This window comes from Neopsephotus bourkii, unplaced genomic scaffold (genome assembly GCF_033783945.1).
Source record: "Neopsephotus bourkii isolate Nb327-2 ecotype Australia unplaced genomic scaffold, CSIRO-AGI_Nbou_v1 NB_196, whole genome shotgun sequence".
Taxonomy (NCBI): Eukaryota; Metazoa; Chordata; class Aves; order Psittaciformes; family Psittacidae; genus Neopsephotus; species Neopsephotus bourkii.
The window spans coordinates 5,100,229-5,117,271 of NW_026900709.1; the positions used below are offsets into that span (position 1 = coordinate 5,100,229).

The 17,043-nt window shown below is 36.2% G+C and overlaps 1 protein-coding gene across 7 annotated transcripts; it reads left to right on the top strand.

The window, feature by feature from the left end:
* Positions 1 to 1,003: 1,003 nt before the first annotated feature.
* SGO2 (shugoshin 2) lies at positions 1,004 to 16,704 on the top strand. Of its 7 annotated transcripts, none has more exons than XM_061377463.1 (11): positions 1,004 to 1,960; positions 2,327 to 2,460; positions 4,776 to 4,930; positions 5,836 to 6,011; positions 6,406 to 6,483; positions 7,237 to 7,307; positions 7,704 to 7,939; positions 8,444 to 9,750; positions 9,805 to 10,510; positions 13,494 to 13,641; positions 15,270 to 15,693. In XM_061377463.1, exons 3-11 carry the CDS (start codon positions 4,786 to 4,788, stop codon positions 15,370 to 15,372), a joined length of 2,970 nt encoding a protein of 989 aa, XP_061233447.1. In that variant the 5' UTR covers positions 1,004 to 1,960; positions 2,327 to 2,460; positions 4,776 to 4,785; the 3' UTR covers positions 15,373 to 15,693. The 7 variants fall into 7 exon arrangements, 6 of the variants coding, with proteins under 6 accessions (XP_061233447.1, XP_061233438.1, XP_061233417.1 ...); XM_061377433.1 differs by lacking the exons at positions 1,004 to 1,960; positions 2,327 to 2,460 and adding exons at positions 4,012 to 4,277; positions 16,587 to 16,704 and having other exon boundaries at positions 15,270 to 15,413; XM_061377454.1 differs by lacking the exon at positions 1,004 to 1,960 and having other exon boundaries at positions 2,113 to 2,460.
* The last annotated feature ends 339 nt before the right edge of the window (positions 16,705 to 17,043 follow it).

The window sequence follows — 17,043 nt, forward strand, 5'->3', positions numbered from 1 at the left end:
TGACATATGGTTGCTTGCTCACCAAAATGCAGGCACAAACAATGGAAAGGTAAAGGAATTAGATTCTCACTATGCTTTCGTCTCAGCCTCATTATGCCAAGTTTCTGTACAGGTGAGGCAGCGCTATTTCCTAAAAGTAAATTAAAAAAGAAAAAACCCAAACTAACAAAAAGTTTGGAACTTTATGTGTAATTCCTGCTTAACTTTGTAATTAGATAGAGAAAAGTTTCTTTTTTGTCATAACATATCCCTGTGGATACAACTGCCAAATAACAAGTAGTTTCTGGAAGCTTTCTGGAAAGCATAAGCTATTGTATGTTTAGAAGATACAGTAAGAAGTAACTAAATCCCAAATGTCAGCAATATATTTTAATTGCTATCTGAGGTCCACTAAAAATCCAGTTATTTAGCTGTACACTGCACATATAAGAAACGTACCTATATTAAATAGTTTATCTGTATTTACATAGCAAATTAGCTCAGTCATAGCTGTAATTCATGTTGATTTTCATCCTGTGTTGTCCTGGATTTTTACTCATTGACATTTTGTTACCACATTTAAGGTATTTAAAATTTCAACTGCAAGCTCATTTGCTACAGGGTCAAATTAAAGGATGAGTAACAGTCACAGAACAGCTGCTGTTATAGCTGTGCAGTTTGCTGTATTCTGGTCTGTTACTACATTTTGATTTTGAGAATACGTAAATATTTATAAGCTACTGTAGTTTCAGTTAACATTTAGGAGCATAGACTTGTAATTCAGATTTCAGTCAAGTGAAGGACATTGAAGGGAAGAGCCCTCTGAATCATACTGCATCTGGTATGATTTAGATGGCTTGTAAAAACAGGAGAATTTATCTTTGAAATTGTGTACTCTTGAGGGATCACTTGCTACTTAGAGCTCACTTTTTATCCTAATGCTGATTTGTATTGGTATGGCAGTTAAAGCTGCAGTAAATATATACTTCACTTTTTCAGCAGCTAACCATGCAGAGCTTAAATGGCCTGCCAAGCACCGTGGCTCTCCTGTGCTCTCTGAACAGTTCTTGGCTAAGAATGTACCCAGAAGCCAGGTCTTTAATGCTTAATATCTAATTAATTAAATAAACACACAAGTTACAAGATGCCACTGAATGTGATACAGGCTGATAATTAATTCATGGATGTTGGATTTACTATAACATAAGTAAAAATAGGTATAATAGATTACTTTTGTGGAATAATGGTGTCTGGTTTAGCTGTATCTTAGTAAGAATATAATGTCTGTTGTCCCTACTCTCTGTGAATGGTTCATAAACAGCAGTTGCAACTTAAATGTGGTCATTGTTGTCATGTTACAATATGCTGTAAGTTTAACCTCCAGTTTTTCTCACTGTAAAACATTCACTTAATGTAAGTTGCAGCTTCCTGTGCTTGTTTTCTCCTTGTGTTAGTCAGTATATGTACTCAATGCAGTATGTTTTGGACCTCAGATTTAACTATGTGAAATATCGTTACTATTCAAGGTCAGTACAGCATGTATTTGGTATAGAAGCATGCAGCATAACAAGACTGCGTGAACAAACTGCCTTTTCAGCTGCATGTTCTTGGGAAGTGAACATGGGGACTTTGTTTTGTTTTTCACTAATTTCCAAAGGAAGCCAGGCTTACACACATCCTCTGTATATTTGTGTTTAAATTTGCTAATTTCAGTCAGATCTTACAGAGGGGAAAAGGCATTAAGAAATGGATTTTCATTAAGCTTCTGCAAAGAAAGGGTGCGATTAGAGGAAGGTGTGGTCTTAATATTAAAGGAAAAACTGCAGCACAAACTCAAGTCTTGTTGGACATCAAAGAATCTGCAGAAGGAGAAGCTGTTCTACATAATCTACCCAGGAGTGCTTTAGTAATAACTCATACTTTACTAGACCCTATGGAATTAATTCTTCCACCAAGATTCTTCTCAGAGGTGGATTTGCAGGTATGTAGTAAGATACAATTTCAATACACATTCAATTCCCACATGGTTAGGGCTTTTGCAGCAGGTCTCTCTGCATGTCTGTCTTTCTCTGACTACGTCTCATTTCTGTTTATTTTAAAGACCAGTCATAGGATCCCAAATGCCCCAAAACCAGAATTCCGCTCTTAATACATGTTTAAGATTTATAGGCTGTGAAACTTGGCAGTGCTTTAAGCTCTTCCCCATTTTGAGCAGCTGGCAATTAACTAGAGATTTTTACATGTGAAATGTTACAGTATGGGAGTTCCTCAGTGTAGTGTAAAGGAAAGTATGACCACAGGTGGAAACGCAGTAATTCACATTTTGCTTTAAATTTATTGCCCACAGTAGCGACATAAACATTAAATGGAAACAAATTGGCAATTGCCCCTTCAGGACTTGGGACTGTTGTAAAACTGGAGGAAATGAAAACTCACGATTGGCTCTGGTCGAAAACACTGCCTTCTGGAAAGAATAAGGAGGTAAAGCTTTATTTGATTGGTTTTCTATTTTTAAAGTTATGTAAGGTTATTTGCTCTTTTATTTGGCCAGACTTTTACAGTGGCTACAGTCTCTTCCAAGTTGCCTAGTAAGGGGAAATATACCAAAGGCACATAAGGTGTGCTGGATCAAATCTGTGTTTTAAGGGGATTGCATAGAAGTACAGGGTTTGCAGCTTCAGGGCTACACTGGGAAACCATGCCATGTATCATATAATTAAAGAATATATATTAAAGAATATATATAAAGAATAATAAATTAAGGAAGAAAAGAGGGACTCTCCAGATGCTGTTTGTAGCAGATTGTGAAAATCGTAAGTTGATAAATATACATTCTCAAATAATGCCACTGATGCTTATGTATGCTTCCTTTGATTTACTTTATAGCATATTGTAATATTAGCATGTGGAAAGGTAAGATTTTAATGACGATTACTGCATTATGGAACATAATGCTTTATGTCAACCTTCCAAATCTATAAATCATCAAGTAAATTAAAAATCTCTTGAGATTTTCACAAACCAATTTACTATTAATTTGTGGATTTCTGGATCAATATTAAGAGTTAATGTCCACCTGAGCTAATGGGAGGACTGGGCCACTGGAAATGAATGTATGTGAAGGGAGTGTTAAAGAGCAAAGGCCTTTGGGCTCAGAACACATTTTGAGGAAAGGCATTTTATTAGACTAAAATACTTCCTTGCAATTCCCAGTCCTAATATTACCTGCACCAAAGTAAAAGTGGGTTTGCTCACATTCTAACATCAGAGACTCCTACCCTTACAAGCTGGTAAGTATGCAGGCAGCCTGCATACTTGCTATAATATATTGGTTTTTAAATTTAGCGCTGTTGTTTTCATAACTGTCTTGATGTCTGTCTATTCATTTTTTGTCATTTCATCTATTACTAATAGCTAAAGATCAGCCAGAAAGAAGTTTTAACTTTCCACTGGGAAGGAATTACGTGGCTTTCTCCTTTTAACCTAAAGGAGCTCTTTGAACTGAAAGCGTAATACTGTCAAAATCTGACAAGTGGACTATCCGTAGTTCCCTACTCCCTTCATCCCAGCATAATGAGACTGATGCTAGGTGTTTATACAATTAATACTTAGTTTTTATTTTAACATCACTAATGGTTGCTATTTAAAATGGTTTTGCAAAGACACATAGTTGAAGAGTTACACACACCTGGCTCCTTTTTAGAAAACACTAAAAGAACTGGAAACATGGATTAAAAGTTAATAACTTAGAATATCCCATTTCTGACAAGAAATGACTGTAGCCATATGTATGTAAGAGTACCCATGAGCTATTCTAACATGGGTGATTTTGCATGTACGCGACAAATCCACTACAGCATCTTTCCTGTTTTATCAACAAAGCATCAGGAAAGGTGAATGCTGGTTGTGGTATAAATCCAGCTGTAGATACGGGCTGCGGTTTGTATACATTCTAGCTGTGCGTTTTACCTTCGATTTATGAAGCACGGAGTGTTACTGTTTCTCGGGTCGTTTTGTCATCTTTTCCGGCTTTCCCGGTGTTGTTTTATGAAGACGCTGCACTGTGGCTTAATTCTGAGCAACGCTTCATCCAACACGAAACGCGGGCGCGGTCAGTTTGCACGTGCAGGCCCGCGCTGTGCCCCCTGCGGCCTGACTGGGGCGCTCGGGGACTGTTTGCTCCCCCGCGGGCTGCGAGGCCCGTCAGCAGCGGTTCGAGCCAACGGAGCGGAGCGGCGGCCGCCCAACGGCCGTTGGCGGGCGCGCAGCCGTTGGCGGCCCCTGCGGCGAGGCGGGAGGTGGCGCCCTCGCGCTGGGTCTCGCCTGTGGGGCCGGGAGGGAGCCGAGGGCCGGCGGGCGGCGGGAGCGGGCTCCGTTTATCTCCTGTGCATGCCGTTTGCTTAAATTTGTAGCATTTTCAATGCGCCTTGTGTAGATGCTTTGAATTAAAATTGGTCCTGACGAAGAACAAGCTGGTATGGTCATATTGTGAAGTGATAGAACCTTGTGTTTTTTCCCTTTAAAGTGTAAACTCCAGTAGGTAACTTGAGGGAATGAACAAGCTCAAAAATCCGTGATCCTTTTAGTCTTCATGATTATTAAATATTTTGCCACTCTGTCATAATGTAACTTAAGTCTGGAGTAATTCATTAACCTGACTGAATTGATTGAACAGAGGTAAAGACTGAAGCAGTTTTCTCAGCTTTAGAGATGACAAATCCTGGTAAGAGATAATGAAATTTTTAAGTGTGAGAAAGATCATGTATTACTTGGACATTCCCTTTGACAATGTACAGGTTCATTCCAATGATGGATAAAAAAGCCAATGCTAAATCATCTATCATTTTCACCTCGGATGCTGTTAAAGGACACATGAAGAAGAGGGATGGAACATTACGAGCTGCAAAATGGAATGCTTCCTTAGCATCTAAAATTAAGACTAAGTTAATAAGTAAGTCCTATTAAAATAAAACCAAAGCAATCTACTGTACTTAGAGTGTATGACTTCAAGAGGAATAGCAGTTGTATTTAACATGAGCTGCTCAGTTCCTGCCTGTTAAAGACATTAATGTAGAGAATTTTAGGAGAGTCTGACACAACACATGATTGTAAGTTGTTTATTTATGCAATTCCCTGACCATTTTATCATAGAATGGTTTGGTTGGAAGGGACCTTAAAGATCATCCAGTTCCAACCCCCTGCCACACACAGGGACACCTTCCACAAGACCAGGCTGCTCCAAGCCCTGTCCAACCTGAACACTGCCAGGGATGGGGCAGCTGCAGCTTCTCTGTGCAACCTGTGCCAGCGCCTCAGCACCCTCACTGTAAAGATTTTCTTCCTAATGTCTAATTTTCAGTGCTTGCTCTTTGACGCTTACTGTCTTGGTAATATGCAGTGTCACTGGGGGTAAAAAGTAAAATAAAAAAAAAAGCAGGCAGGTTTTCATTAGGATAATGGAGGGTATATTTCTGATTTTAATATATTTTCTTTCTGTTGTCAAACCTCACATTTATGCTCAAAATGTTTGAACTGTTTCATCTGTAAAATGCATATTTGGTTTTTAGAAATTTGGAAACATTTTTACACCTGTGAAATGCAATTTCTAAACACTTTCTTCTTAAAATAACCTTATAAAAAAAATCCAGATTAGAGCAGAATCCTTGCATGAAATAAACTTGAACATGAAGTTGACAGAGTTGTCATCAGAATGGCGCCCAGCAGAAACAGTTTTATATTAGGAAGTACTATTCTTCCACCAAAGCCTACAGATGAAAATGTCATTATACAGTGATAATTAATGGAGAGAGGGCCTGCACTGAAGCTGTTAAAAAATAATCATTTTGTCTCCTTTAGATAACTCATCTGTGTTAAAAGTATCTTTAAAACAAAATAATAAAGCATTAGCTGTGGCTCTGAGCGTGGAGAAAGAAAATTCTCGGAAGCTCAAGAATGAGAACATCCTTCTTCAGAAGGAAGTAGAAAAGCTCCAGCTTCATAATATCTTGCTTCGTCGAAAACTAAGTTGTTTGGTATGCTGCAAATAATGTAATTTAAACTTAGATCAGCTAAACCAAGCTTTTTTTTTTTTTTTTTTTTGTAACTTAATATTGCTTCTTAAAATTGTGATTTAAAAAATATACACCTCAGGTCTGTGAAGTTGTCTCATCTGGTAGCATTCATGTTTGATTATGCTTTCATGGAATTTTTTGGTACTTACCATTTTGTCCATCAGTGTATATGTCTATCCATAGCTATTTTAGTGTCAGTGTCTCCTTTATATTTACTGATATTGAGATGGTATTAAAAATGAGTTTGTGCTCAACTGAGCATTACAAATAATACAACATAGATTCACCTCTAGATCTTAAGTCAGAAACCACTTAAAATTCATCTATTTAAAATTGCTTTTTCTTTTACATGCAGAATACAACTCTTATAGAAATAGAAGCATTTTTGAATTATAAACTCTTAAATGCAATAGAAATAAGCAGTCTTTCTGAGGTAAGACGTTTTTCGCACTATTACCATATTGAACTCACTTTTCAGGATAATACGTTCAAAGGATCTAAATGAGTGCAATATTTAAAATATTTAAGTTCTTAAAACTTGGGATGAAACCCCAGTCTAGTGAAATCAGAAATCAATTACATTTTGCTGTTGCTTGCAGTAAAAATTTAGGATTTAATCTTGTTTACAAAGCACCTAAAAGTTACATATCAGTTAGCCCTGATGAAGTCATGTGATTAAAAAAAAAAAACAACAAAGGATAGCATTCAGTATGTGGCACTCTTCACCAATGACCGAGCTACTTGCTTTCTTTGCTTAGTGCTGCAATTAATATGTTGCATGTGGAAACTTCTCTAGAAAACATAATCCATATTACTCCTTGTGTCATGGCAAAATTACAGTTGATTTTTAAAAAGATACTAATTTTATAGTCTGTTCTGCAGTTGCTTAGTGTTGCTCTGTGTTACTATATGTATAATACAGTTTGTGTTAGTTACAGCTAAATTTTAAAAGGTCTTTACATTGTTTGGGATGCAGGTAGGTTACAGGTTTTGATAAGTTTTGCTACAAAGCATTTTGTTTAAAATTACTCTCTCTATTTGAATATCATACATACATCTCTCATCAGTACTTCTATTTTTTGGCCATTCTTTTTTTTTTTTTTCTCCTGTGAATATTACTGATACTTAAAACATAAGAGAACATTCAACTGTTTCTGTTCCCACTGTTCTTCTTTCGGTTCTTCAGAGTTATCTTCTGTCAGGTTGTCCAAGTAGCCCTACTGATGACCAGTTCAAGAGTACCTGTCGTTCTGCTAGGTAGGTGGTTGTATTAAATGCGGAAGTTGGTAAGTGACTGTGGGGTGTTTTTTTTACAACTAATCTTTGTATATTGTCCTAAAAATTTTTGAGGTAATAGGAAACAATTTCCAGTCTAATTCAGAAATTACCTATTTGCAACTTGGAATTTATATAGAGAGTGGTAGACAAAAGTTGTGTTTTAATAGCTTGCTGCTTTTGTTTGTGGGATCTCACCAGCACAAAGCAGGATTCTCTATCATTAAAAAATATATATTTGCTCCTGACTTACTAGAGTAATAGAGTACTAGGGTTCTTCATTTTCTGCTTTTATATATTATTAAAGGAATGTTTTAAACTGAATGTTATAACATAAACTGTAATAAAATTCTTCAAAGTAAAATTTCCTCTTTTCAGATCTCTAGAATTGCCAGTGAAGCTTCCTTTAATTGCCACAGCTAATGCAAAACAGCAAGATAGACCTTCTTTGTATGAATTACCAAATTCTCCTAAGTGTACCACTATTTTGCCAAAGAGAATGCATTCAGGTCAAGTCAAATTTGCATTATCATTGCCTTCTGGTACAAATAATCAAAAGTTAATTGAAATAGACTCAGTGGAAACAACCATTGATAAAAATATATTTTTTAAAGGTATGTTGTATTTCTGTACAGGTGATTTTTTTTTTTCAGAGCTATCTGAGAATTAGTATTTAATAATTCATTACTTGAAGTGTGATACAGAAGGTATAGTAAGATTCTTAAACTGTAATAAACTAACAAAAAATGGAATTCTCACCCAATAAGTAAAGGTGTGCTGACAGTCACTTGTAGAAGAATGTTAATTGGAATAACGCAGATGAAATGTAACAAATTGATGTGAACAGAATAAATTTAGTAAGATAACCAAAGACGAACTGTATTTGTTATAGAAAAATACCTTTTTATTTAGAGACAATTTCAAAAGTCCAACATTGGTAAATTATAAAGTTAGCTGTAGTTAATGAAATTTTTAAGGACCAATCACAGAATGTGTGTATTCAGTTAAAAAAGAGTTTGTCATTTTCCATGCTTCTGGTCCAACTCTCAGTAATCTTGTTCTGATAACTATACTCCAGTCTTTCTTTCCCCAAGCTGCTAAAATTTTTGTCTTTGCAGAAAATCAATTACACACCGAACTAACTTGCGATAGTGTCCTCCTGACTCATGTCAAAAATACACAATCTCTAAGACAGCCTGAGGAGCTTACAAAACAGCATGATGATAGTTCATTGCCACTCAGTGGAAATGTGACTGAAAGGAAGAAAGATAAAGAACTTCATAAGTCAAAACCTAAACTTAATATAAAGGATTTTGATAAAAAATGTAGCTCAGATAATCTGCCTTACCATGGTATCAACAGCATCAGCAACACTAATGATACAAATTTGCAGGAAAGTTCAAGTGACTTGTCTCGCATTAATCCTTCAGCTCTTAAATTTAACAATGAAAGTAGGACAGATTTTAAGAAGCTGCTTTTGACTGATAAGATGAGGCGTGAAGAAACTGTTTATGATGCAGATATGGAATTGACTGCCAGTGATGCAGGAGAACTACTTGCAGTTACAGTGAAAGATAAAGATAAGTTACACCATAATAAAAACAGTAATGCCAATTCTGATGATAAAATATTAACGAATTTCAGAAAAGCAAAATATTCTAAGAAGGATAAAGAGAAAATTAAAAGCAAGACTGAAGTCCATTCAGATTTGTATGCAGAAGAAAGGCACACAAGGGCTGACAACAGTGAAGTTTCAAAAACTATGGAGTCACAAACTCAACTATTCCAAAATCAGACAGAACAGCTACCTACAAGAAATCCTGTAGGGAAGCTGAGTACCAGCAAAGATTGTCAAGCACAAAATTGCCCAAGTGAAGCTAAATGTACTCGGAGGACAGACCAAGTTAACTTAAGGAGTCCAAGAAAACAGGAGACAGATAAAGAAACTTGCCCAGAAACACTGAAAGACATGGAAAGCAAAATACAAAAAGCAGACTCAAACTCATCTATTAACCAGATTGCGCCAGAAGTTTACTGTGCTGAAAATTTACCATTCCAAGGTAACACTTCTAATGTATTGCCTTTACAGTTGGACTTTATTCATGCAAATGAAAAACATAGCAGCCCAAAAATAAACAGGAAGACTTTTCAAACCCCTTCTAAAATCAACACAGCAAAATACTGTAGAAAGGAAAGCGGGCCATGTGGAGAATACATTTCAAAAAAGTCTCAAACAGAAATAGACCAATACGACAGCAAAAGAAAACAAGACCAGAAGAGAATCATAAAGAGAAAATACAGCAACAAAAGAAGTTACAGCCAAAGTGAAGAAACTGAAAGTGACAGCATTCATAAAACTACTCAGAAAGCAGACCAAAAGCTTAGACATTTTTCGCCAGGCAGATTAAAGAGAACGTTGGCAAAGGCTAGCCGAAAAGCATTGATAATACCAAAAGAAAATCATACACAGTTGGCAAAGGCTAGCCGAAAAGCATTTATAATACCAAAAGAAAATCATGCACAGTTCTCACTTCGTAAAAATGAAGACTTAACAAATCATTTGCATGCAGAGGCTGTACATGGAAATAAAATAAGTGAAACTCCAGAAATGGAAGCAGCTTTAGTTACCCAGAATGATGTAGCTATGAATACACCACAAGATAAAGAACTAGTTGATGGTGATGCTTATAAGTTAAAGAAAGTAGATCCCTCATCAGTGGCACATAAACAGCCTCACATTAGTAATTCTCCTGATAATCGGGTAAAGTGCAAACAGAGGTTTAGTTCTGATACTACTGAGACCAGACCAGAAATAAATTATTCCAAGCATCTTGATCAGGGGCCACAGAATATCTTGGATAACCAGGAAGGCCCTCATGGGATAGATTCCTTTATGATCAAGTTAAAGGCCACAGCTCAAAAATCAGAAGGTTTTGAATTCTTACCTCTCAAGTGTTCTAGGAATATGCCCTTAAATGTAGATAGCTTTTTCCAGGAAGGTCATTCCAATGTGGAGCTCCCAGTTCTTGACAACCACAGTGGTTCCATGAACTTCTCAGTACTGAAAAACTCTGAAATCAGTGAGGAAAATGATCATAATAAAGCACTGGATGCTGGAAAAGCAGAAAAAAAAATGGATCAAATTTCTAAAGAGACTCACAAAAAGACTCTGACACCTTGTCATGGTATGTGAATGGGTGAGGAAAAAAGTAGCATTTTGAATTAGGTAGTGCCTGAAATAGTGGTAAGTTACCTTCTTTTAATTCTATCCTACTCTTACCACTTGCTTAGAGTGGATAAAACAGGAGTTTAAAAAGGTGGGACTGAAAATTACCCAAAATATTCATATTCTGTATTAATTACCAGTCATTGTGGGAACTAATATCATTGTTACTTTTCAGTATATTCCAAGCTGACATTTAGTTGTACAGATGTAAGTAGTCTACATTCTTGAAGAGCAATTACAGTTGGAACATTTTTCAAAGAATGTGATGGAATTCAGAAAGTTTGAGATAGATGCAATGGATGGAGCTTTTGTACAAGGGAAATAAAAGTGAACTTTATACTCTTCCCTTCATAAACAGAGAACATAGCTGGACTTAAAGAGTTCATTTGTATTTCTTCAGAAACACTGCAACTCAACAGGAATTCTGAGATCTAATAAAAAGTACTTTAAGCAGGCTTTCTGTAGAATCTACCCATGAGCAAACTCTCATGAGACAACCTCTTTATTAAGTAAGATATGTTGAGAAAAGAAACTTTAGTGTAGTCTGAATGATCGGTTTAGATTCTTCTGTAATACAACAAAATTACCGTAAAGGAGCTAAAAGAATGTATGTCTGAACATCTGTGCTAGAGTTTAAACATGCTTTACAATGTAGCTTTGAAGTTTCCTGTCATGAGTGGTCTATTTTGTAAACATTTATTCCCGACAGGTTCCTGTTTACTTCATTGTCTCTGAAAACGTCCCAACACCTAGACTGTTTCCTGGCTCAACATTAATAGTTTGAATACCAAACTATCAAGCAAATACTGTCTTGGCTTCTTTTGAATACTAGGACACAGTGGCAAAAAAAAAAAAAAATCTACTGTTTTACATGACCACAGAATAGGAATACCGGCAGAATTAGACCATTGTGCAAGGTATTAGTCCTCGTAATTTGTAGTTGCATCTTCTCATCTTTGATTCCTTCTTTGGAAAGTAGAAGAAGGATCCTGTAATTGTATTAGCTTTACAGATAAATTAGTAAACCCTTGTGATCAGCAGTATCAAAGACTACTGTCATAAAAAGCAAGCCAGTCATTTGATCTTCATCCATTTAACCATAGTTCAAAAACCAGTTCCTTTTTTATTCTGTATCCAGACCTGTATCTTCAATGAAAAGAAAGCCAGGAAATGCCAGACTTTCTGATGATGCCAGCTCTTCTGATCACTACCTTGATCTGTACTTAGAAATATACCTTGAAAGTCTCCTGTGATGAAAGTCTCTATATAATTAGATCTATATGAACATAAATATTCATGCAGGCATTTTGCTTTCCTAAATAATGCAGACTTACAGATGTCTCAAAACTCTTAGCGCTTAAAAGAATCTGAACTGATCTCTAACCTTAAGCTTTAGGAAAAGCTTGGAGTATCAGTTAACTTTCACTTTAAAACCAGTACAAATCAAGATTTTAAAGCCAAACTTGGGAGGTTTTTCATGATCAGGGAGCACTCTTGTTTGCACCAAATGAACATTGCTCTTCCTTAACAAACTCCTTCAAAGACAGTGCTTTTCCTTTTGCCTTCATAAATCAGGTCAGATTTGCTGCAAGCTGCGCGAAGTCACCTTAATATGTCTCTCAGAAGTTAGCAGAAATACTCTGACTTGATGTCTTTGCTTCACACATTTCAGAAAACTATTGGTGAAATGATCAGTCTTACCCAGTGAGATATTTTACTTGATCTCAGTACAGAATTCTACTACAGGGTAGTAGAATTCAGCTTTATCATCTTGACCATCAGTTAAGAGTGTGTATACTAGGTTGGACAAAGCCTTTAGATGCTATAATAAAGTCTTCACTTTTTGGCAGGTATGTAAATATACATTTTATTAGTGTGAAGATAAGCACAAAAAAAAAGTTCATCTTTTATCCCATATGGCTGTGAATTTATTCTATGAGATAAATAGCATCCATTTGCTGCCACAGAGAATTTAAGGTAAATTTAAGGTAAAAGGCATTCAAACTTGATAAGTGAAGAGTGTTTTAAATTTAGTTCCTTTGAAAAACTATATTCCAAACATTTTCATATGGATGCAGTAAATCTAAACCTTGACCTGTATCAGTGAGGAATGTACACTCTTGGAAGAACTTTTAAGGAATAAACAGATTATTTATTTCATCTTGGATTGCTGTCTGCATTAAATCTTAGTGTTTTTCAGAGACTATAACCAATAAATGGGTTAGAACTTTTTGAAATGCAGGCTAACAAATAATTTCAATATTTGTCCCAAGTTATCAAAATATTTGTCTTGTTTAGTCTGGCATTTTGAATTGTCTTTAAGAGGGATTACAGAAAGCTGAAACAAATAGTACTACTTCTACCAAGGCTGGTTACTCTTTTTCAAGGAGTAATCCTCTTGGGCATATTCAGTGGCTCAAGATATGAGGCATTGTAAATAGTTTGGTAGTATACAGTTTTGAAGATAAAGAGGCCCACTTAATCACCTTGCTATGTTCTTTTTTATGCATATGTGCCCCAAGAACAGGCTTAAAATTGGAAAATGTAGGACTAGAGAACGCTTATACAGGTTGCATCTTTATATCGTGCATGTATGCCCCCTGCCCTGCATTCAAGGTCATGAGCTGTGTGCAGTTCTATCTTTTTAAATGCAGTAACTCTTGGGAGTTCTAAGCCACTGGCTGCAAATTATGGTGCTTATGGGGCTTAAAATGTCCCAGGAGCCATAGCAGACCTCAGACAGCTCCAAATCTGGGTAGGCTGAAAGCTGTTGTAGTTACCTTTCCGTTGATCATCTATCCATTTTCACTGAGCATCTTTAGAGTAAGACTGGTAACCAAAGTACCTGAATTAATAAATACGTTTTTAAATAAGTATGAATTGAAAGTTTACTCAGTTCTGAAAGTACTTAAAGTGAGGCATCTACACTTCTGTATTCACAGGGAGAAAGATCTTGCAGGATGTTACAAATACTAGTATACAATCTCATGCTTCTTCACCTAAATCCTGCAAAACCTTAAAAGAAAACTCAGCAGCACCATCTACACGAACAAGAGCCAGTATTTGCTACAAAGAGCCCAGAATAAACAGGTAGGTTTATGTAAATTAGGGCTTTTGTGCTTTTGGGTTTTTTGCATACCTACCTATTTGAAATAAAGATTTGCTATTAAAACCCCCAAATAAACAGTTGAACTATTTATTTCACATATCTCTTTTGGAAAGATTCTTCAGTGTTGATAAAAAACATTACCTGTTAGTGTGGCAGGATCTCCAAGTGCTGAAGTAAGACACCAACATATAAAATAGCATATAATGTAACATTTATATAGCATATAACATTTGATACTAGTAGTGAATAAGTGAATTCTTAATGCATAATACATGATATAAACCCCTTTAGAGGCAGATAATGTAAATGTTATACTTAAATGTAAGCTTGTACCACAATAATGTCCTTTTAATATTGTCAAGTGGCAGGATAATTTATGCACTAATAATACATAATGCAGTCATTTTGCTTTAACTTGCTGTGTCTAATATAAGAAATACTTTCGAGTTTAAGATATTTTAATGCCATTATTAGTTACTTAACTCTCAGTGTTCTTAGCAAATATAGTGGCAGAGGATTTACAACTGTTAAAAGGTAACACGTTAATTTTGTAATAACTATTAAAATTTAAAACAGGATTTTAAAGCCAAGCTTCCATTAGGAAAACAAATATATTTGCATTTACATGAATACATGTAAATCCCAATGGACCTTTAGGTTGATTATTTCTGAATATGTTTTGAGAGTTTCTTGCCACTGAGTCAGTTGGGGTTTTTTATTTGGTTTGGGGTTTTGTTTAGGTAAAATATTAATTTAAGGAAAAATTAAGCTGTGTTTTGTGTGTATTAGCAGAATGCATATTCATGAGGTAAAGACAGTATTTAAGTTTCCCCATAATAGTGTTGACACTGCAAGGATTATAGCAACTTTATGACAAAGGTTTAAAAGGAGTATGTCTTTTTTTTTAAATTATCGTGTACTCTTATACACACTCAAAATATTTTTGTTTACCTCTATAAGGAAGCAATAAACTGCAGCCATGAGACTGAGGACATGTAAGAGCTAAAAGTAATGTAGGAAGTGTCTTTTCACTTTACTGCTGGCTTTTCAGAAATACTTATGCCACATAGCTTGTAAAAGAAATGCACAGGGATTAGAATTACAGTTTTATTTTACTAATTGAACTGAATACTAAATGCTGAAATATTATGATATTTATACAGTCTCCTCTTATACCCAACAATGGTAAGGTTCTGTACTTCTGGAGAGAGTCAGTACCTAACAACAGAAAAGAAGTGTGGATGTCACTCAAGATTTTAGATTCCTGTCTCCTATTTATATTTGATTTTCAGGTATACTGTCCTGAATGGATGTTGTTAAGCTTTTGGTATAAATAATTTTTGAGGTTTTTTCTTCTAGGGAATGGAGTTACAGTTACATATTAATATGATACAGGGCACATAAAAAGATGCAATGTTTAGCATTTGTTTGGAAAATAGTTATCATCTGTGCCTTGCTATTTCAGACACATTTCCATAAATCTAATTTCTTTAGTGTATCATTGAGGCTTTCATTGAGAGTATTTACCATTTGGATTTGGTAGTATAATTGTAGTTACATAGATGCTTCATGATATTCATACATTGTCTTTTATTTCTTCTGTTTACAGCAAATTAAGGCGTGGGGATCAGTTTACAGATACACAATTTCTGAATTCTCCAGTCTATAAAGTAAAAAAAAGAAGCTTTAAAAGTAAATCCAAATTGATTTGAAGAAAAGCAAATTGCATTTATGAACAATCCATCTAAAATGGGTACAATTTTTGAACTATATCTATATGGTTAGCTGTATAGAGTGTTTATTGTTCTTTGATTAGTGAAAGTCTTCAGGTATGGAATTTCCTGGAAGGGAGTCTATATAAGGGACACAGAATACTTTACTGAGGAAGGCAAACACTGAGGGTAGGCTTTACTCTATATTTTTCATTTCTGATCACTAGTTTATAATTCTGTTCAAAGGCTTTGCAGCACTTCTTAATTTGTAAGAAAATTGTATGTTTTAATGATAATCAAAAAATAAATCACCTTTGGGAATTTTAATGTGAGTTTTTCTTACTTATCATGAGTAAATGCTGGTTGGAACAGACACAAGCATCCCAAATTTTGATTAATATACTGAAATAGTTGGAGACAGTCCCTTTTTATGTGAGTGTGTGTGTGTGTATGTGTGTGGGTGATAGTTGACTTTTGGCTTTGACAGAATCACACTGAAATTTGAATGAGGAAGTCTCATCTTGAGGAACAGCAGAGAGAAGTCTCGTGTCCAGAGTTTGTGCTGGAGGCAGCCAGAAAGAAAAGAGCCCTGCAGTAGAAATTTTTATACTTTTTCCAAAGGCATTCACTGTTGAAACTTCCAGAGACCAGATCTTTGGTTAGATGTTCCTTTTGTGTGTTACAGTACACCTCTTTCTACGAGGTGTTACTAATTCTCTTAAATACATAATATAGTCGTAAAAATACCAAACCAAACTGTACTCTTTGTACTTCATTGTAGCTCCTATTGTACCCTGGGAAGCTGTTGGAGAAAATAGTCCTGGAAACTGTTTCCACATGTTAAAGACAAGAAGATGATTGGGAGTAGTTGGCATTTAATTACGAAGGGGAAATGATGCTTTATTAGTCTATTGGTGTTTTGCTGTGAGAAAACTAGGTTGGTGGGTGAGAGCAGTAGATGTTTGTCTCAGTTTTAGTAAGGCTTTTGACATTGCCTCTGACAAAACTCCACAGACAAGCTGACAAAGTATGTTAAGTGCAATATGAGGTGGATTGAAAACTGGATGAACCACTTGTCCCAAAGGGTTGTGATCAGCAGCATCCAGTTTGCCTCCAGCTGGAGGCAAAACACTAGAGCTCCCTTGGGTTTCACACTGGGGCCAGTACTGTTCAATATTATCATTAACAACCTGTATAATGTTATTATAAAACAGAGTTCAGACTACAGAGATTTGCAGTGGATACAAAAATGGGCGGAGTGGCTGGAACACTAGATGGTTCCATTGCCATTCAAATGAACCTGGACAGCCTGAAGAAATGGGTCAAGAGGAATCTCATGACATTCAACAAGGGGAACTGATGTCCTTCTGTGAGATGCCAGAATTTCAGCTGCATATTTTGACAGAAAAAACAACTCATACTTTAAAAGCATCCAGTATATAAACCGCGTGATTGACTGTCGATGTCAGGAGCAACTGCCGAGTCACGTTTTGAGGCACGTTTAGAGGCACGTTTTGAGGCACGGAGGCTCAGCCCCCGGCGGTGGGCGCGGTGCTGCTTGGGCCGTCCCTCTCCCACCCCCCTCCCGTCCCCCGCCGCCCTGGCCCGGCTCCGCCTGCTGCGGCGGTCCGTCCAACTGCGGCTGGCTGTGGCTTGGGGCGAGATGTCTGT

What these genes read in the sequence shown, in the direction of transcription:
- SGO2 (XM_061377433.1), top strand. Translation starts at nt 4,027, where the DNA reads ATGAAGACGCTGCACTGTGGCTTAATTCTGAGCAACGCTTCATCCAAC. An exon ending in CCCCTGCGGCGAGGCGGGAG is followed by an intron (nt 4,278 to 4,775) that starts GTGGCGCCCTCG and finishes GACAATGTACAG; the next exon opens with GTTCATTCCAATGATGGATA. An exon ending in AGTACCTGTCGTTCTGCTAG is followed by an intron (nt 7,308 to 7,703) that starts GTAGGTGGTTGT and finishes TCCTCTTTTCAG; the next exon opens with ATCTCTAGAATTGCCAGTGA.